Source organism: Zonotrichia leucophrys, chromosome 8 (assembly GCF_028769735.1).
Source record: "Zonotrichia leucophrys gambelii isolate GWCS_2022_RI chromosome 8, RI_Zleu_2.0, whole genome shotgun sequence".
In the NCBI taxonomy this organism is placed as follows: domain Eukaryota; kingdom Metazoa; phylum Chordata; class Aves; order Passeriformes; family Passerellidae; genus Zonotrichia; species Zonotrichia leucophrys.
The window spans coordinates 21853833-21875657 of NC_088178.1; the positions used below are offsets into that span (position 1 = coordinate 21853833).

Sequence of the window (21825 nt, forward strand, 5' to 3'; positions counted from 1 at the left end):
AGGTTGGAACAGACAACTTACAGGCTTACGAGTTCAATATTGTCAATGAACTTCTCATCCATTTTATCTCTAAGATATTTTCCTGGGACAGATGTTGAGTGCAAGCCCTACTGCTCACACTCAAAATCCCCACACATCAACAGTGAGACAAATTCCCCCCATTACAGCAATTTTTCTTGAACTCCATTGCAGCAGCTGTGCTTTCAGGGGTTTTGTTTGGGTTTTTAAGGGGAGGCAAGCAAGGAAGGAAAGAATTCCTCCAAAAGAAAATATGATTGTGTGCAGCATCAGATTTTAGGAACTCCAGAGAAAAAGTTAGGATGAGGCTGCAGAAGGTAAAAACCTAAAAAAATGGCTCCAGTATTCTTCTTTCAAGGGTTAGAGGAAGAAACTAACAGAGAGTAAGCAGTATTAATAAAGGGAAAGGATTATGTTTGGAAGGAGAAAACTGACTGAAGTACAAAAGTCACAAAGTGACACCGAACAAACAAAAAGTTAAGTTATTCTGTAGCAAAGGAACAAACAATATTAAGGAGTGGATTGGTATTTTTATAATTCTTCCAAACTCACACATTTTTGTGCAGAGAAATGTGATGCTTTTGAAGCCATTTCTAGGTAACTATTTGTCATCTTCAGGCATATCTGCTTTTAGAAGTAACATTCCTATGAACTACCACTAAAATCACAAAAACTGGAAGAGCCTGGGTGAATGCTGGAAGCAGTCACAGGCTGAAGCAGCTGAAGTATTTCATCTCCTTTTTCAAAGTGCTCTGGATGGAAGGCATCCATCTTGAGTGTGCTGCTGCACTCAAAGCCAGGGAAGATCCTGGATCCTGTTCAGCCACAGGAAAGCTTCAGAGCCCTTTGTGCTTCAGCATCAGGATTCACCAGGCAGCTGGTTGGTGTTCAGCAGGGCAGCTGGAGTCCTTTTTGGAAAGGGCTACAAGAGGCACCACCTGCACTTTTGCCTTTTTTTTTTTTTTGTACTGTATGAATCCTTGTAAAGCTCCCTGTGTACAGACACTTTTCTTCAGAACTATAAAAACTTAAGATACTGGAATATATTCACTGGAACATTGCAGAATCTTTGTCTGTTGAGTGGAGGACACAGCAAACATGAAGGACAACGAAAATATCTTCTAAAGAAGTTACATCCCCTCACAGTTTGGGGACCCAGCACCAGCTCATTGCTGTAGTTAATAGTATGTGGAGAAATGAATTCTTGCTTACTTAGCTATTGTGCAGACTTTAACCTGTCAGAAGAAATGAGATAAAAAGCAGAAGAAAAAAAGACAATCTGACTCATTTCCATAGGGGCACTTAGTACATGAGCAGAGATTGTTCCTTAAGCATTACTCAGCAACCTACTTTACAAAAATGAGTTTTCAAAAAAATCCAGCTAGAACATACCTACTGCGTTAATGGGACTGAAGTTTTACAGCAAACTGTTTCAACACAGTTAACAGTCTTTCTGACAATAATAAAGCCTAAGCTTTAAAACACACAGGGCATGCTGATAAAAGTATTCTTTATTCTCCTCTAGCTCTGTGCCCAAAAAGTGACTCACTAAACAACCAACATGAGGTGATGTAAGGCACCCAACTGCGTTCAGTCCTGGGTGCAGATGTGTATGACCAGCTCTGCCTCTGTTTTCCCAAGCTGTAGAGCAAAGATAAGCACAAACAGCTTCAGTCTGGAATAAGATAATCATGTAGGCAATGGCAAAGACAGCAGACAGCTCTGCTGCTTGGGAAAGCAATAGCTCCACAGAAAACTCCAGGAAGAGTCTTCTCCTTTTAAACATGTGAGACAGAAGGAACACCGTGATTAACTCCTGTCAGGTACAGGAATAATGCAATACACAAAACTGTTTGTAACAACAATTGCAGAAATAACATTTGCTGCAAAAACACATGTTGAAGAGCTTAGTTTATTCTCAGAATGTTCCCTTGAGTTTTAGTTTGCATAAACCTATAGCTTTAAGAACACAGAGCTGAAAAACTCCTTTTAGCAAGTTCTGCCTCCCCAGCTATTTCTACATAAACTGAAAACTTAGTAATAAACACAAATGCCAGCCTTTTAAGGCAGGCTCTCTCATCTTAAGCAAAACAGCATTTCACTTTCTATTAATGATGCTATTTTTTGTGGTCATGTATTTAATTGAAAGCTGATGAGTGATATTCTTTAACAGTTAGAGCCATCAAAAAGAAAATGAAATACAAGGAATGCAAAAGCAAGCCTAAAAATGCAAGCAGAAATAAAAGAATGGTTACAGAAGTCATTAAATAAAAAAGACAGTAGAGAACTCTAGGTGAAACAAGAAAAGAATAGAAGCATTTCACACCACTGCCCTCATAGAAGCTGAGACTCCAATCCAAACAATTTTCCCAGATATGCAGAACACAGTGACTGAGCCTTATTTACTCCCTGCTCTACCCCAAATCAGCCTGCACAAACTTCCCTTATGTAACAGGGAAACTCTCAATCCCAAACATATACTTTTTTTGAAATACAATTTCCTGCAAGACTTTAATTTGCAAAAAAAGACAGTTGAAGCTAGAGTGCTGTTGTTTTGAATACGTGCACTAGGAGGACTATTTTTATTTAAGATGTGCAAGAACAGAACTTTTCTTTGATAAGCTTCTGGAGCCAGATAAGCTGAAGGACAACACTGACAGTGCTATTCAAATTTGCATCTGTTCTCCCACTGGAAAACTAGTCAGGCATAGACAAGAAGTGTTCACCTACATCTGGCTACTGTGTACCACAAACCCACTTTGAGAAGCCACATTCAGTTTCCACTGTAACACTGAGAATGACACAGCACACCTGGAATCCCAGTAAACACTGCCCTGGAGCTCAGAACCCTGTGTTTTCCAAATTACAATTACAGTATCGCTCCCCTAAAATAAAGGTTGTCAAATTATATGTGAGAATAGAAACTATAATGAATAAATACAGCCTTTCCCTTGAATACTTGGCATACTTATCTTACTCATACACTGGCAGTGCTGCCTAAACTAAGTAGCCCACAAATTATTGCTCCCCCTGTTTAAATATTGAAAGATTTTGTAGCAACAACATTGTTACAGCACATGAGGCAAGGCAAAGTGCTGTTCTTGAAAAAGACAGCTGTATCAAATTATAAATGTAGTTAGTCATAATTCAGGGTTCAAACAGGTAGCTCCCATATAGCTTTAGGTCAAAGAGTTATTGTACTATCTGTTCATAGGCAGAGCCCATTCTGCATTAGGAAGCCTGCCTTAAACTTGTGGTTTTCTTCATAACCCACACAAAGGAAACTAACCTCTAATTTGTAGTTGAGCCAAATATCTTTGCTGACATCTGTATTAGAAATCCCAGCGGACCACTCTTACTGATTTTCATCCAACTGTGACAAAATGTATTCAGTGATTACACATTTTATCACCAACACAACTGATAATGCATCCCAGATCTACAGAAGGAAAGACTTTACTTAGCCCTTCTAAGTAGAAGTGAGGCAATGCATAGGTAGTTGTGCTTTAGATACTCTGGTAACTTTTGCAGTCAATTTGAAATCCTCTGTTCTGAAACTTCTGGCAGAAACAAGTTTTTGCAGACCTGAACCATGTTGTCAAGTAAACTAAATTCAACCCAGAACCTATTTTCTTGTCTTTTCACATAGCAAGACCCACAGCAACAACAAACATATGAGTGAACCCCTGACAGTTTCCTAATGCCAGAGCCAGCACATGATGCTGCTACAGCCACAATACTCTAACTTAATCCATATTAGAAAGTTGAGAAGCTGTTATGTTAGCTATATGCAAGTGATGGGCCCATTTGTGTATTTAGATACTGAAAGTTTCTGGTCGCATGTAGTATTATGTGCCATAAAGAGAGCCTCCCTTATGCCAGTGATGCATGTATAAATGCAAAATTAAGTGTAAGCAGGAGGAAAAAGCATGAGGTAACAGGAGTCACCCTTCTGGTTGTCACCACTGTGGTGCCTGTGTTGGTTGTACTGCTCTAAATTCTGCTTTGTGAGGCTGGCAGAGCTGCATCCCTAGTTACACCTCTCTGTCTGGGATAACTGTCCCAACTCCTACGTTTAGGATGGATTAAAGCCTAGCAGAAAGCTTGCAGTTCCTTGTTACTGGATAGCCTCTGCTCGAGTTGAGAAAAAAGTGAGATATTTGATAATGAGAGGCGTTATTACTTTTATTTCTGAACTTTAGAGCAAACCTCGTAGCAGAGAGGCTCCAGGACTGCTCTGAACATCCATTTACACCTACAGCCCGAACAGCAAACACAAGCACACTGATAAGCTGGTGCAGGTGCACTGAGGCCTGACAGAAGCTCCGGCTGCGCTGCAGGCTGCCTGCCATCACCAGATTTTATTTCTGCATTATTATTGGGCAAGGCTAAGGTGGGTATTAAGACGGCCTGCCAAGATAAATTAAAGGTCTACCGGCCCTTAACGAGAAACAGTATCCCCACCCTCGGCTCGGAGGTTACGGGTGACACCGCACATTATGCTCACCTTGCTTTTGTCTTCTGCCTCAAGTTTAGACGCAGTAAAATGTAATCAGGGGCAGTCATGCGTGAGCACAGACACTCGGCTCCCGGGATCCGCCACTGCCCGGTGCTGCGGCGGCACAAAACACAAGCGGGGACGTCTCGGCTCAAGTTGTGCGAACAAAGGAGCGCTCCGGCTGCCGAGGCAGCGGGGCCGAACACCGCCGCTCCCGGGGGGCTGCCGAGGCAGCGGGGCTGCACATCCCTGCTCGGGATGCTGTACACCCCTGCTCTGAGGGCGCTGCACACCATTGCTCGGGATGCTTCACACCGCTGCTCTGGGGGGCTGCCGAGGCAGCGGGGCTGCACACCCCAGCTCGGGATGCTGCTGCGCACCCCAGCTCCGAGGGTGCTGCCCCACACCCCTGCTCTGGGGGCGCCCCGCGCCGCCACCTCTCATCCTCCCAGGAGCTCCGGCCACGCTGCACCGAAAAACCTTCACAAATTTTTGTTGGAAGCGGGCCAAGTGGAGCTCTGGTTGTTACCGGGTGCAAAGGCGGTGACTTTATCCCAAGGCACGCCGAGGGTTTAAGCCTTCCAAATAAATTCCTCCACACTCCCCTTAGGGATGACCTATCATCCCAGGGCAGAAAATGCCTTCCCACCCCGCCTCTGGACAGGGGGAAAGCAGAACCCACTCTACCACACTCTCCCTCCCTGGCCCTGCAATTTAAAAGTTGCAGTTCTATGAAATCAGGACATACACATGGGGATTATCCCATGCATCATTTCCAGCTCTGCCTCGTCTAGTTTAAAAATATGAAAGATAAAGTTACTGAACACTTCAGGGATCAGTAACATGAAGTCCTTTTGCTAACGGGTGTTTGGACTGTGCAGATCCTTGATCCCTGACAAGAGGGCTCCAGTGATGGAAGCATTGGCATTATTAATGATAGAAGAGCTGCTTCTTAATGTAAACTTTGAAAGGCTCTGTGAGAATTTTGCATGGCCAAATTCTTGCAGAAACACTGGAAAGTTGTTTTCTAGCCAGTTCATTTTGTCCAGCCCCTTTAAGCAGCCTCCTTGTACTAAGCCATTCTAGGGGCTTTATTTTTTTTTTTTTTTTTTTGTAATAAAAGCCCTACACTAATTGCTTTAAGTCACCTACAATGGGACTTGAGTTTTTGTTCATTTGATACAAGCACACACAAATACTTACCTCGTGAATAGTTAAAAATCAAAAGCATTTACAAGAAAGATAGCCTTTGAAATTCACAGAAGCAAAGTGATTTGACTGAACTTTAGGCTTTCAGGAGTAACATCTAAAAATAGGTAGCGTCAGCTATGCAAGAATTTAATGAGTAGTGGCCAGTGCTGTGTGTATGAGAGATCTGTCCAATTTTTCAAGTGCCAGAATTACCAAAAGAAGGAAGTACAGGTCCTTGAGATCCAAAAATCTGAGGATGATCACCTCCTCCTGTTTTAATTAAAGTACCACATACCTCCAGAGAGAAAAAATACAGCTCACTGTGCTGAAACAAAGAGAATAAACCACACTTGCAGATACATGCCACGATTCAGGCACAGGTTGAAAAGCACACTCTGAAAGTACGTGCCCCATAAAAGACAGCACTTGGAATTACTTATTTGCTATCAATTTCTCTGCTGGCTAAGACTTTTGGTGGCTATTTTACTGTACCTTCTGGCTGTACAGATCAGAGACCTGAGAAGATAAAGGCCCTTCAATTACCTCACTGCTTCAGCCTGTTTGACTCTCACAGGTATAGATACAGTTTCACCAGTACCCATTTATGCTTACTTTAATTCATTTACCACAGAAAGACTCAACCTCTCCTCCTCACAAGCCTTCCCTCCCTCTTCAGACACAAAAGAAACTTTCTGCCCCATCTAAAAACTTCAGGCAAGCAAGGGATAATGCATTTCCCCATTTTCAGCACTAGCAATCCATGGAGGGGGGAGGGAAGAAAAAGTGAACCAAATCCTTTTGAACAAGGTTATTAAGTGCTATCAAAGTAACTGTGCCTCCAGGGGTGGATTCCAGCCCGTTCCCAAGTATTATCCCCCCATCACCAAAACCCAGCGACAGCACACACCTCATCTGTCACTGCTGGAAGAGAGCTGCGGAGAAAAGGGTCTTGGAGACTGTAAAAGCGATTAAACTGGAACTGAATGGAGGTGGGTAAATCACCACCATCAAAGTGTTACAGGCACATAAAGGCACACAGGTGAAGAGGATAATAAAAGCGCTCCTCTAGGAGCGAATACAGCCGAAAAATACGCTTTTCAATAAAGGTTTTCAAAAAAGGAGACACGGGAGAGGGGCTGCGAGCAGCTCCCCTCCTCCTGCCTCCTTCCATCTCCCAAAAGGCACCATAAATTGCTCTTCTCCTCCCACCTCCCCCACGAAAAAAACCCCAGTATTAAAATACTTTTGCCCAGGAGACAGCGAGCTCAAGTCCCTGGGAAGTTTACACAAAGTTTAACTACAGATATTAATTTTCACCCCCCCCCCCTCCCCCTCTCCTTTTATTTTAAAAGGGAAAAAGTCAGCAGGAGGAGGGAGGGCAGGGATGGACGGCAGCCCCCGACCCGCTGCCAGGGGTGCGGGGCCAGCTCGCAGGCTTCGGCTCCCTACCTGGAGGGTCCATTTCAATGTAAAATATCAGCTCAGTGGAATAGGGCATCATCACTTCCCTCCAGTCCGTGTCATCGCGGTCCATATCCCACAATGTGTTGTACATCGCGACAGCCAAGTCCCGGCAGGGTTAGAAATGAGAGGTTGGATAGCTCGGCTTTTAATCGAGAGGTGGGAAAATAATGGGAGGGATAAAAAAAAAAAAAAAAAAAAAAAAAGGAAAAAAAAAAAGCCGAGAAGAATTCACCTCGCTGTAAAATAACACTTCTAAAAAAGATTTAAAATTGCAAAATTCAACTAAAAAAAAAAAAGCCTCCACGCAAGTCACCTCAGCAGCTGCCCTACAGGAACTAAAGGTAGATAGCAATATATATAATAATATATATAGAGAGAGTGCTTCTTTTTGTTAAAAAAGACACCTTTCCACAGGAAAGCCACTTTCCTGAATTCTTTCTAAAAATCGCCGTTTTCAGGGTATTTTTAAAACACCAGCCAAACAAGCTCCCCACAGGAAAGCCGGGAGATGGTGGGAAGAGCGGATAAAAAGGGGCGATTTCAGTCTCTGGATGAATTCTTTCCGCCGGCGGAGGACGAGAAAGGAGGCAGCGGCGGCGGGCAACAATACGGGCGGGCGCGGAGCCCGAGCGGGGCGGGCGGCGCTGTGCCCGCGGTGCGGAGCGGAGCGCGCCGGCGGGGCTGGCTGCGCGGGGCTCAGCGGCGGGCGGGCGGCCCGCGGCGGGGCCCGCCGTGCCCTGCTGGCGGCGCGGGGCGGCGGGCGGCGGTTGCGGCGGGCGGCGGGACCGGGCTCGGGGCGGCCGCGCACGGTGACATTTTAAGCGGCTCTGAGGGGCCCGGCCGCCGCCACCCGCCTCTTGCCGGGGACCGGGCCACGCCCCCCCGGCGCCAGGGGGGCGGGGCTTCGCGCCGGCTCTTTAACCCCTTGGAGGTGAACAGGGGTGTGTGTGTGCGGGCGCTTCCACGAGGCGGAGAGAAGGGGTGGATAAAAAAAAAAAAAAAAAACACATAAAGAGTAAACGTGCTTCTTCGCACTGACGAGGCAGACCCAAATAGAAATCTTAGCATAGAACAAAAGTCTGCTTCCCCTCTTTTCTGGCTTTTATCCGGCTCGCTTTCGCCACTTTTCTGGACGCTCTTTCGCAGTGCCCCCCCTGTGCTGAGGCGTGCAGTGGCGGTGGTATGTCCCCTGGCTGGCCGGCCGCCAAGGGGCCGCTGCCGCGGAGCACGCGCGGGGGGCGGGGGGAGCGGAGCGCAGTTGCCAGAGCTGCTGCCTTTGTCTGAGGGAGCAGCGAGCGCCGGGATTGGCAGAGGGCTGCGGGCGGCCCAGCCAATCAGCGCGCGGCGGGGCCGGCCGGCTCGATGGCGATTGGCCGCCAGCGCCGGTTACTAAGCGGGACAAAGGAAGGCGAGTGCTGAGGCGAGAGCGGGGTTCGGGGGGCGCGGGGTGACCGGCCGTGCATCCCGACCGTGCATCCCGGCCCCGCACCCGGCCCCGCAGCTCCCCGACACCGCCGGCCCCAGCGCTGGCCCTGGGGAAACTCCTTCTGCTCACACCGCCGGCGGGGCTGCCCCCGCCCCGAGCCGGTGCGCCGCAGCGCCGGGGCTACCTGGCACCCTGCAGCTCGGGCCGGCCGCCGTGTGGGGATGAGGGAGACCCGCGCACAGGTAGAGCCGCTGGTCACATCCCCGGTGGGAGCCTGGCCTGGCTGAGCCCTCAGCCGCTGCACTGGCCACAAACACTGACCAAACACTGGCTCCCCTCCCTCCTCTGCAGGGCCCTGCTGTGTGAGCCACGTAATGTACGTAATAACCTGTCCATCTCCGAGGGCACCGTAACTAACAGTGTGACCCACGAGCAAAACCCGACGCGCTTTCGAGTGACATAACCAGCGGGGAAAAAAAAAAAAAACCACCCAAAAAAACCACCCAAAACCAAAAACCACAGGAAAAGGCACCAAACTGGGTGTCTGTCTGTCACCAGGTTTGGGATAAGTCTGGGCTGCAAACACAGCCGAAATGGAAGCTCAGCCTGCCTGGCAGCCGCATCGCGATGGGCAGCCACAGCCCGCAGGCACCGGCGGGAGGCAGGAGTGCAGCCAGCTCGGCACTCAGCCTCGCTTTTGGCGCGGCGAAGCATCCTTAGAGAAAGGCTGCTGCTGAGAAATTAAGGAAAAGTCCTTTCCCGAGACTCCCGACCAGTGTCGGAGGCACAAGGGTGGACAACACCTTGATCTGCTGTGGAAATCTCAGGGAAGGTTGGAAAACCCAGCACTGAAGTTGTCTGCTTTATTTGCACTTCAAAGCATAGAAGAGCAAGTGACGAATAATTTGTCCTGCTCTGGCATTAGCTCCTGAAAACACCCTCCTGGCTTGGCTGAACCTTAGGGTGACTGCGACATTGAATAACTGAAAGGTTGTACCCGATGGAAGAGTGTGAGGGAAGATCTGAAGTTTGCTGATGTATCACAGCTTCCACAGCAAGCAATTTAGAGCAGCCTGCTCCAGGAACAGAGCTCCTTGAGGGATGGATGGCTGCAGAAGAGCACAGGGCTTTGATTCAAGTCACTCACTGTACATAAATTAATTTTATAAACCCATCCACAAACTCTGATTAATCCACGATAACCAGATATGATTCCTTTTTCTAATTTTTAAATTAAATTATTGAGCTGATACCACGTATCAGCTCCAGCTTCTTCAAAGGGAAATGGTCTCTTTGGAAGCACAGCTGGCTCCCCCAGTGAAATTTAACATCGTGCTTTGTGCCCAAGCCATCAGCTGCCCACTGGCAAGGTGTGGGGGATCCCACAAGGGTCAGACATGAAGTGGATGCTGCTTTGCAGGCCCTGCGGAGCTAAAAACTGGGGCTGTGGTCCCTATGGCAGCCCCCAAACTTAGATTAGCAGCTGTGGCAGAGAGGGGGAAGGAGGCAGACTGAGGTTGAAATTCATTTTCCCCCTTCCTGCACCTCATTATAAGTTCCACCCACATAAGACCTAATTACTTGGCTTTTATGCTGGCAAAGTGGATTTCATCCTTGCTGTTTCCCATGGTGGCTGCCTTCATTTTCATGGCGGCACCGATGGTTACAGCTTATTGATGTTTTCACTTTAGTGATTTAAAGCAGAATACATTTTGTTATTAGCACTGGTTTCTCTCATTGCTGCTTTAATCAAAGATGCAATTTAAGGCAGAGGATTGTGTGTAATGGTAAACAGTAGGATAATGCCTTGAGAGAACAGAATATTAATGTGTTTTTATTTCTCAAAACTGTGCTTATAATTTACCCAAGATTGCTTGGCTCCCAAAACACACATAGGGGGTGCTCCCTTTCCTACCACACTGCCTGCCCTGCACCAGGGATGAGCATGGTGTGCATGTGTGTGCCCAGGGGGAGAGGGAGGCACATCTGCTGCCTAACACACTGCTAAAGCCCCTCTGCCTGTGCCTCTCCCGCAGGCACAAGGTCTGAGCATTGGAAAGCAGAGACAAAACCGGGAGCACGCCGAGGGCTCGGGGATGCTCCAGGTCTGGGAGCGCTCCCACTGCCAAAACCTGGCCATGCAAACCCAACACATCACCCCAAGATGGGAAAAGCTACATTCAAACACTGAAACAAAGTAATGGTGATTTGTCAGTGCCTGAGCAGGGGTCAAAGTGCTGGAGGAGAGGACCTGGTGCCCCACACTACGGCTGAAAGACAAGAAGTGAGCCCAGTGCCTGCTGCCTTCCCAGCATCCCAACATCCCGTGTTGATGGCTGTGCATTTGCTCACTTTCCTTTCCTTGGATCTGACAATTTGCATTTCAAGGCAAGATTAAATATTGAAGTTTTGAGCGCTTCCATGTGCTTCAGGAGGAGCTGAACAGACCTGCACTGGAGCAGACTGAACACAGAAAAGCCATTTGTGCCAAACTGCTTGGTTTCCTCTTTGCCGAGCCATGATAATGTGATATCCGACAGCTGAATGTAGGCCACAACAGGCTTTTATAGTTGGAGGGCTGCAAGAGGGAGGGGGCTGGATCCACAGTGCTGCCAGCCAAATGCATGAAAAGGATGAGAGACTTTTGGGGCAGGCAGGAGACTCCTGAACACTCCCTAGATCCAGATATTAGCTGCACTATTAGCATGAGCTCAGGGCCTGCTGGAGGGAAGCTTGGAGAAGGCAGAACTGTGTTGACATCAGCAAGGACAACTCCCTGGCCTTTAGCAGATGCTCCATGAAATTACTGGCCTTTTGCTGCACAAGACACTGGGATTTTTGGAGAATGTGCCAGCTTCCCACGGGGGCAGCCACACCTTGCAAGGAACAGCACAAAACAACCAGTTATGGCAGTTTGGTTTAGTTAACGGATTTTTCCTGCCTCTCAGGAAAATTTTTCCTGCCTCTCTCCTGTGTCTCAGCTCCTGGTGACGAGGAGATGAGGGAAGGTGTGAGGGTTTGTCTGCTTTGGCTCAGATGCTGCTGCTGGGTCTCAGTGTGGCTCAGCACACTGCAGACCAACCCTGGGCTTGCTGACAGGAGAAGAGGTGTTGGGAATGGCAGAGGTTCATCCTGCCCTCCTGAACCACGGGGACAGTGCAAGCACCATCCTCCCCCTCAGTTGTACAGTCTGAGCCCCCAAAGTGCCACAGAGACCACAAAGCTTTTGCTGCAAGATTAAGAGTATTAATCCCTGCAGCAGCAGTTTGCTCCCCTGCACCCTCCAGAACCTTCATGTGAAATGTAATGGCTGTTTTTAACAAGGACTGTGCTTCCTCTCTCTGCTTTATAGTCATTTTATGTCCTAACAGGCTGCAGAACAGTTGCCTCACTCCACCCCAGATGCGGCCACATTTCTGTGGTGAGGAAAAACTCTGGCAAGTGTGCTGAAGTCGGGTGCTTTGGTTTGAAAATTATACATTGCATTAAAAACCTGTATTAAAGAATAATATGTGGTCTGCAAAAAACATTCAAGTGAAACACTTCAGTGTTAGGAAGTGTCTTATTTACAGCAGGGAGAGCAGCTTGTGCCCTTTTCCCTCCCCTGTCTGCTGGGTAAGGAAAGAGTTTGAAATAGGGGCTCATGTCCATAAAGGTCGGAACACAAGGCATGCACATAGAGCTGAGCTTGTGAGGAATCATACATTAGGCATTTCCTAACTTAAAAGCACTTGGCTTTGCATTGTAAACAACATTCTTTTAACATAGGAAATAACATTTAAAAAAAAAATAAAGAAAAAGTTCTTTTAAATAAATGTCTGCAATGTAGGTTGTTGCAGCTGGACCTAAGGTATTCCTCAGCAAGGCTTGGACTGGTCTTTCCTCACTGCTCCAGAGGCTTCTGCCCAAAAAATTTCAGGAGTAACGGTCTGGGATGGAAGCAGAAAGCTGCTCTCCTGCAAGGGGAGAGGAGGAGGTGTGTGTGGCTTTTGCAGCTGGACAGTGGATGCCAACCCCGTGCTCTGCACATGGGTGTCTGGGGTGGGCACACCTGCACCTGGAGAGTGCCCAGGGATGGATGAGAGGGTGGGCACGGGGGGCAGGGTGAGGGAAAGGGCACGCTGCACTGAGCTGTGCTGAATTGCTGCTTTGGCAGACAGCACCGGGCCAGCTCTTTAGAAAGTTCACGTTCAGTTATTGTTTTGACAGGCTGCCAAAGTTTTCCTGAGGAATGCAGGCAGCAGAAGGGAAATGGTGATTTTCAAACTTTTTTTTTTTATAACTCAGCCAAACCAGAATGGAATTTCATGGGAAAAGTGAAAGGTACATCTCTAGCCTCGGGGCATCTTTGCTGCCAAGTTTCAGGGTCTGGCTGCAAACAATGGAGGTGTCGGAGCATCTCCAAAGCGGAGCACCCTTGCACGCACTTACATGGGCTCACGCACACTCACACACACGCTGGAAGCATCTTCTCTAATGGTGACTGCTCCCAGAAAACTGACATTAACCCGCAGCGCTTTAAAAAGAGTATGCGCGGTGTAAAAGCCGGCGACAAAGCAGCTGATGAAAGGTTTGCGGCTTGGGAGGACATTTCGATGCTCTCCCCAGCCCGCGCCTGGCGTGCAGCCAGCCGTGGGGGCACCGCTGCTCTCCACATGCTCTTCACTAGGTCAGTCCCCGAGCCACGGGGTATTTTTGCAGGTCTCCCTACCCCTAGGAAGGGCAGGAGGTTGTACGTTTCCCTCCTCCTCCTCGTCTTCCACAGAGGAGGAGAGCAGCCGGTGAGCCGGGCTCCAGCGCTGCAGCACCCCGGGGTCTGCGGGGCTGTGGAGCCGGGCTGGGGAACTGCCAGTTACCTTATATTTTCCAGTACACTAATTTCTCTTGTCATCTTGCCAGTGACAAACAGAGAGAGTTAAACAGAGCAATCCATTAAAGAAGCAGCCTGACAGACCGATTGTTAAGGGTTTCAGCGATCCCCATTTACACTGGCTTGAAAAAAATTTTGCCTCGAGCAGCTCCAATTACAGAATTATCGGACCACACTCTGGTCCCTTTGTGCACTTCGCATCTCTGTCATCGTTCCAGGCCTCTCTCTATTTTGTTGCTTAGAAATGGTGAGCAAAATGGAAGGAGACTTGTAACAAATTCAGAGAAATTAGAGGGGGGATAAAAGACAGAAAAGCTCCTTCCCTGATTCTAATGACTTAAGCCAGGACACTTTTAAAATGTAACACTGTATAGGAATTTAAAATATTTTTCACTTCCTCTATTCATTGCTTTAATGCACTGGAACTACTTGCTTAGATTTCCCCCCCTCCCCCAAGGAATGTACAATAACCACTCTGTAAATTCCTCAGGTCTGATTTTAAGAGGTACTGTAGAACTTTATTCATGGAGGAAAGAAATAATCCCAATACCTTCCTGCAGTAACTCTTTTTAATAAACATGGCAGTGTATATTTTGATCCCAGCCAGTGATGCAAGTAGCAGGAAGAGGAAATCAGCATCACCTCTAGGAAAAGCAAGGTCTCAGCCCTGCTCTCCTGACATCCCACTTGGTGACCTTCAGGCCGGATTGCCAGCATGAGTTTGAAGGTGGCACCATTCCCGGTAAGAGCAATTCTGAAAAGCCCAGAGGATTTTCACTTCCGCAAAGCAAAGCTTGAACTCTGTAGATTTGTTATTATTATGAAAAAAAACCCCAACATAATTGTTTCCCTACCCTAGGATGCAGAGCTGAAGGGTTTCCTAACCCTTCACCTTTGACTGAGTGAAGCATGGCCCCCATGATGCAGCAGCTACATGATGTGGACATTATGCCCCCAACCCAGTGTGCCATCACCTGTTTATCTTCCAGCAAAGTCTCCCATTCCTGGCCTCCCAAACACTGATTTTACCATCCCTCTGCCAGTATTATTCTGGTAGCAGTACCCTTGTAAGTCTGCAAAATGTAAAAACCTCCTTCCTTTCCTTGCAGTGGAGATCATCTGGTTTCAGAGGGAGAGAAAGTGAACAAAGCCACCCCTGGGCAATGCTGGAGGAAGCTGAGATCAACCTTCAGTCCTAATGCACCAGGGAATGCTGGCTTCCCTCTGGCCCAAAACAGAAGGAAGTTTCTCATGGCTGAGTCCCCAGTCCTGCCATGCAAGTCCTTTTCCCCCATCCCTTTCCCTGGGATTTGATGGAACTGACCTATCAATTTCTCTGTGTCCAGGGAACCTCACTGCAGCACATCCATACTTGGAGCTCTGCACAGCTGCAGGAACAGAGACTTCCCACCCCAGACTTTGGGTGGAGATGGAAAGAAGGACAAAAACTCCCATAACAAACTAGGGAGCTCTCAAAGATATTGAAAAGTCCTCTCATTTCTTCTTAATCACTTAGGCCAAGAACCCAAGTGTCGGCAGTGTGTTGGCCAGGGTTGTTTTCCTTGCAGTTATCCACATGCAGTTCATGCCTTGGAAAATGACCCATTTACCATCATGCATTGTTGCTTAGCTACACGCGCTTTCCCTCTAAGTTTTCCCAAATGGAAACATGGCTCTATTTGCTTTGGAGATCATTTTCCCTGGCTTTCTCTGCTTTACAGTAAATAAGCATAAGAAGAAGAACCTCTGAATGCTGAGTGGAGAAATAAAACAAACAGCGCGGTGTAGGGTGAGCATTTAAAATTCGGCATGTGAATGCAATGCCTTCCTTTTCCAGCCAAGGTGATGGGCAGGGAGGGTTTTAGCAAAGGCAACTTTCAGGTCAGGTTCATTAAGACCTTTTTTTGTCTGTCATTTGCATAAAGGTTCTTTCCCTGCTGAGGATTTCCAAACAATTTTGTTGAGTAATTCTGGGTTCTCAAAAGAAGAGTATTATTTCCCTGGAGGACAGGTGAGACTTAGGGGCACTGAGAACTCACTCTGTGTCTCTGCTGCCATGCCTGCCTTGTGGAATCCTAGGTATCCTCTAGAAACATGCAGGAAAACACCTCCCTTATACTGCAAACCGGACACTACTTTGAGCCACTAGACAAGACTTTATCCATCAAACCCCAAAATCTCTCGCGTTCAGTAAGTCCTGACTGCACTCTCATAGTGCATGGTGGGCACAGGCTGGCAGATCAGCCACTGCAGCATGAAGTTCAGCTTCCCAGCACACCAGGTCAATCTTTGGGCCATTTGCTGGAATCCTGAGCCCACCAGTGCCTATGCTGCACAGACATCCTCAAAATATGCAACAAATCCAGAGATTTTGGAAAGCACGAGCTTCACAGCCCATGGACAGAGGGACTGTGTGGCACAAATTCAGCCATGTCCCTGGGATCACTGGTCTTGCTTGGCATGTGCCTTAAGGCTGAGCTGGTGCTTGTGTCCAGGATTTCCAGATGTCCAGCAGTTCATCTGTTCCTCAAGGATCAGACAAAACTTGCTGCATCTTCAGATTTTGCTAAGGACAAAGCTTTTGGGTAGAAAGGCAGCCAAGTGTCTCTCACAACACATAGGTCAGTAGAGAACTCAGGGAAAACCCTTTTGTTTCCTGGTGCCATGAATGTGCTGGCCATGAGCTCTTTGTGCAGAGCAGACACAGGCGTCAGCTGCCAGAGCTCCCAGGAGCAGGACGCTCTGAAGGGTGAGCTCTGCCCTGCCTTCTGCTGACAAAGCATAAAATCTATATTGTCTCTGAGCAGAAAAAGGGGGGAAACAAAGTAAGTCATGTGATGCTGGTTACCAGGCACAAAACACTGAACTGAGGTTTAATACAACAGTTTCCAGAGTGCCAGAAAGTGAAGAGGGATATTGTGCCTATGCAAATCCTGGCTGGTGGATTGACACAACCCAAACACTGCACTCTGTGAGAGCTGCCAGCACCTGAAGAAGCACCTTTACTCCCCTGTCGCTGGAAAGCTCTTATCTTGCTTTGACCAAGTGTACACAATAGAGCTTTGTTTTGGGTGATACCTCCCAGATGAACGGCCTCTTAGAAGTGCTTTGAGGAATTAAATGAGTGAAAACAGTAGGAGAGGGAGGGGAAGGGGAGCAAAACTTGCTGCTGCACTACAGGTGGCAAAGTCGGTGCATACTAAACCCACTAAATAAGGAGCTGGGATCTGTGCCAGACCGAAAGAAGCAAATGTATGACCCAGCTCCCTGCCACCAGAGGCACCTCACGACAATGTCTCAGTCCCAAAGTGGGAATCCACTTCACTGTCCCCTGTGTCCCTGCAGCAAGGGTGGGGATGCTGTTGCTTGCAGATGCTGCCCAGGTCTGTGGTGTTCCCTGCACACCAAGCACAGGCACCTCATCCTCATGGTATGGCCTCCTGGCCCCATCTCTCTGCAGTGGGTGTGCTTCAGCACAGGCATTTTGGGGAGCCCAGCAGGTGATGGTATCAGTGTGTCCTCTCCTGCCCTTTGCCATTGCATTTCTGCAGCTGAGGCCAAACCCTGCTTCTTGCAATCCTGTCTGCTCCCTTTGGTTGATGGGAGATGCCAGGTCTTTCTTGCCCTGAGTGAAAGGATCACTCTGGCTCAGGCTAGGCACCTGCCTTATGTCCTGGAGCTGAATCAGGCCAAGGGCAGTTTTCACGAATGGAAATCCCCCTGGTTTTATTGTCTTTGAAGCCTGGAAACACCTGCCTGTTGCTCAGGGAAACAAGGCAGTCAGGATAAGGGTCTGGCAGCACCTCCCCTTTGTTCTGTGTCCTTCCTGGGCACCCTTTGGAGCCCAACCCTGCCAGCACCCTGTGCCCCCCATGGTTGGTTAGGAGTTGGCCGTGTGAAAATCAAACATCAAAGGGCTCTTCCAGCAAGGGCTATTTCCACATCAAATGCTTACCTCCAGTCCTGAGCCATTGGGGAAAGAATTCTTCATAAAAGGAGAGGGAAGATTAATATTATTTTTCAGAAGTATAATGGGAGGTTTCCACTCCCCAAGCACTTCAGAGTTGGTTTTTGCACAAAGCTAGAATAATTTCAACCCCAAAGGAAAAAGAAAAATACATAAGAGAAGGTTAAAAATGCCTGAAAAAATAGTTGGTCTGAATAGAAATGTTCAGGTCACTGTCACTTCAGGGGCTGGAAGAGGCTGCTGCTGGGAGAGCCTGAATGCATGTCCTCCATCCTGACTCACAGAGCAGCCAGCTTGAGCAGGGGAAGCAGGGAGAGCCAAGGACAAGCTGTCAGAACTGTAAACTGGTGAGAAGAGGAAGGAGAGGACAAGGGGTAGAGAAGATGCTGGAAGCACTCTGTTGGGCAAGTGGAACAGGAAAAGCCCGCTGTGAGTGCAGCCCTCGCTGAGACTCTCCAAGAGAAGGCGGCACGGATCCGGCCGGGCGACGGGCTGGCAGCGTGCCTGGAGCGTGGCAGAGCTCTGCCTTGGAAAGGCACCTGCAGCCTCAGCATCTTCCTCTCACAAACATGCCACAGCATCACGGGGGAACCACAGTCCTGCAGCCTGACAGCCAGTTTCTGCTCTGTGAGCATGAGCCATTGGGCCAGACGGGTGTATGAACAATTATTTGATCATTTCCACTGCAGGAACCGACTTGACAAATACCTCCGATTCACAAGCTCGCAGTCTGCTTCTGAAAAACCAGACCAGGAGCAAGCTTCCACTCTGGAAAATCCCTTGCCTGTCTGCTCTGCATCCTTTCCCATGCTGGGAAATGTTGGGCCAAATGCAGAAGGCATCACGGAGCTTGCAAAGCTGCTCTGGGGCAGTATCCCCAGGCTGGTGGGTCAGGGGTGGCAGGGCTTAGCCCCTGGGACGTGGTCTGTCCTTGGGTGACCTAGTGCCTTGCTTGTTTCTGGTTCTTGGTCATTCAATAGAATGAAATTTTGCTAGTGTGTACCTCACCTTCCTCTGGACTTGGGGTACAGATGTGGAGCACAGTGTGGGACAGTCATTGCAGCCCCAAGCCTCACAGTCTCAGGTGACATGCACCCCTCAGTGATTTGCACTTAAAATGGGGGTAGGAAGAAAATATTTGTGGATAATGCAACATATGCTCCTGAGGGCTCAGGGAAACTCTGTTGGTTACGTCAAATCTTGCCTTTTCCCAGTGCTTGAAGTTACCCATCCATGAAGAGGGCTGAAGCAGGCATCTTCACCCCATAAATCCCACTTAAGCCCTAAAGAAAATGGTGCTTCAGGTTCATCTGCTGGCCGCCACAGGGACAAAGGCTTCACACTGTCCCAAGCAAGCAGAAAAATCCCCCAGCCCCTCTGCTGGAGATTGGAACTGATGGCCAGAGGGCAGTGATGGGAGAAAGCAGCAGAAGAGGGTGATTGGGCAGCAGTTTGTGGGACTGTGCTGGCATCACTGTGTGCCCCAAAATCCTTCCTCACCAGCTTTCCTGTGCACCTGGAGCCAAAGCAGGGGGGTGATGGCGATGCTTCTCCCCTCCCCGCGACACTGCCAGTTACCAGGAAGGCGGGGGAGCCCCGGGACAGTGGCTGTGTGCTGGTGCCGGGGTGTGACACCGGCGGGGCAGTGCTGGGAAAGCCAAGGGGAGCGCTGGGAACAGGAGACGCCTGCGGCAGGCGCCGGTGCCGGAGGACACGGCCGGTTCGCTGCCTGCGGGACTGCCCAAAACAGCTCGCTCTCATTTGCTGTAAGCGGCAGCCAGGCCGTCCGTCCGTAGCTTGTGGTGAACATACCAGCCCAGCCTGCAGAAAGGGCTGCGGAAGCCAAGCTGGCCCCTTGCCCAGCAGGCTGGAGGAGGGGAGCGGGGGGGCTCTGCAGCCCTGCCCCGGCACGGCACCCTCAGCCCCGCAGGCCCCAGAGCCTCCTTTGGGAGCACACGAGCTGGATTTTCTCTTGCCAGGTGCTTTCTGCACCCAGCGTAAGGAGGGTGTGATGCTGTGGATGGAGCCCCCCCGTATGATTCCCCTGCTGTAGCACTCGGGCAGCTGGACGAACGCAGGGAGTTCCTGACTGTGCAGAGGCTCCCTATAAGCAGCACCGCAAGGGACTCAGGCCGGGCTGGGTGCCGCTGGCTGGCAGCCAGCTCATGCCTGGGGCACCTGGGGCCACGGCCGAGCCGGGAAACCCCCCGGCTGCGCCCGGCTTCCGGCCTTTGTGAGGGAGCCGCTGGCGGGGCGGTGGCAGCGGGATGGCTGCCACCGTGTCATCTTGGCCCTGTGTGCCTGCGGCCCGAGAGGTGCTGCCGGATGGCGGGACACCATGCAAGGCCTGGCCGAGGGGACCCGCTGTCCCCTCCCACGCAGCAGTGCTGGGAGGGAAATTTCCGACACTGCCGGCTTCCCAGAAGCCAGGGGAGATTTCATCTCTGGCTCTGCTGTCTCAGCTCATGCGTCTTTCCCAGCTCAGGCTGTGACCCTGGCATGCGAGGCTTAGTGCCAGGGTGTGGGGTGAGGCCGACGGTGGGCAGCCCAGGCTGTGTGGAGCCAGGCACAGAGCTCCAGCCCTTCTCCTGGCCGCTCTCCCACTCAGACCATCTTTGCTGGTGTGTCCCCTACAGTGCTGTGCGCTGCCCAGTGCCAGCCAGCTCAGTGACATCAGCACGTGCCACATCCCTGTCCCCTTGCCCCAAAGCCTTGCACCAAAATCCCCTTTTGAGGCACCATGGTCCCGGCAGTGTTGGGGTCACTGTGCTGGGGGTGCCACAGGGATGTGCTGCAGGGCCAAGGACCAGGGGTTTTGTCTCTTGCCATCCCGGCATGGATGCAAAGCATCCTGCAAGGGAATGCCCATCAAGGGAGGGATTCTGCTTGGCACAGATCTCTGTGGCATGAGGGTTGGTGCCATAGGTGTCCTGGGCTCTGAGGGTCGATGGGCCTGGCCCTGTGCAGGCAGTGGAGAATGTGGCTGCTCCAGGGTGGGATAGGGGAGTCAGGGGACACTGGCCATGTGTCAGGTGACACTTGGTGTTGGGAGCATGAACATATCCTACAGCAGCCATCCCAACCTTCCCCAGCCACCCAGCACTGGCTATGGGTATTTTCTGTTCTTACAAGAAATCCAGCTAAAAACAAGGGACTGTTCCAACCAGGTGACTCCTCCAGAGCTTTTTCCTCTGCTCTGTGTTTAAGCAGCAGTAATTTTTGCTCAAGAATGTCCAAATCTTTTCTCTGCATAGGCTCTGATTTTGTGCTCCCAAGGACTGAAGGGCTCCTGGCACCTTCCCATCCCCTGCCTGTCCTGACTGCAGGGCCTGTTGCCAGAAAAAAAACTGAGCCTGGAACTTAAATGTCCGGCCCAAACCTGATGTGCCTGAGAAGGAGGAGCTGTGACCCTGACCCTCGCAGCCCTCCAGCACCCGCTCGGGCTTAACTCTCTCCTCTGCAGGAAGATTTGAAGCCTTCCAGTTAAATCCGGGAAGGAGTTAGCAAGTCTTTGTGGCAGGCGGATTAGAGGCAGAGGTAAATGCTCCTGCTAAGTGTAATCTGGCTGGTTAAAAGCTCGGCTCAGCCTCTATCCCAGCATTGTCCTTGCTTCTGATAAATACAACAGGCAATTCTGCAAACACAGGCTTTTCCTATTGCCACGCAAGGGAGTGGTGAGAACCTGTTCTACCCTTCTCCCCAGGATATCATTAGGATTTATTACCAACCCCCAGTGCCCTCCTTTCTCTGGGATGGGTTGGACACTGGCAGCCTCTGATCCTGCGGGTGCAGCAGCAGGGGGATTACAGCTCGTGGGGCCACAGGTCAGGGCAGGTAAAGGCAGCAGAAGCTCCTGATGCTGGGGAAATGGGACTGGGGGCTGAACCAAAGCCCTCTTTCTCCCCATAAACCAGGGGTTCCTCCAATCCCATGCCCTGGGGAGCCCTCTGGATGGGATGGGGCAGGAGTTGTGAGGGGATAGAGACTGGGAGGCTGGGAGTTCTGGTCATTGTGGAGTATACAGCAACTCAAAACAGAAATGAAAAATGATCATAACCATGTAAAAATAATTTACACTTACTTGGTTCTCTCTGAAAACTTCTGAAGCTGGTGGCCCTAAGGGGGCACAAGAGGGTGGCAGGAGCCACTGGCCATGTGGCAGAAGCATCTGTATCCCTGCTGTTCCCTGCAGGTGACAGGACTCCCTGGGCAGTACTAGCCAGGACCTTGTGTGCCAACACCAGGAGTTTGTGGGTGCCCTGGAGGGAGTCCCTTGCTCCCACAAATGGAAGGTGCACAGATGACCTTCCAGGGGATTATGGCTGAAGTGGGGGGCTTTCATGGGAAACATGAGCAGGCAGGGATCAGGGTCTTACCAGGATTAAGGTATT

At 49.8% G+C, this 21825-nt stretch overlaps 1 protein-coding gene and 1 long non-coding RNA gene across 3 annotated transcripts in view; one reads left to right on the top strand and one right to left on the bottom strand.

The window, feature by feature from the left end:
- PIK3R3 (phosphoinositide-3-kinase regulatory subunit 3) overlaps positions 1-21825 on the bottom strand; it is a 77492-nt gene that overhangs the window by 24823 nt on the left and 30844 nt on the right. Inside the window, exon 1 of one of the 2 annotated variants that reach the window (XM_064720375.1) lies at positions 7157-7344. The exons of the other annotated variant lie outside the window; for it this stretch is intronic. Coding sequence (XP_064576445.1) covers positions 7157-7262 — 106 coding nt within the window. The 5' untranslated portion in view covers positions 7263-7344. Of the gene's footprint in view, positions 1-7156; positions 7345-21825 lie in introns of those variants that run through there. 2 annotated transcript variants of the gene reach the window in all.
- Positions 8619-9213, top strand: LOC135451302 (uncharacterized). The gene is made up of 2 exons (XR_010441268.1): positions 8619-8839; positions 8949-9213. It is a non-coding gene; the product is annotated as an uncharacterized LOC135451302 (long non-coding RNA).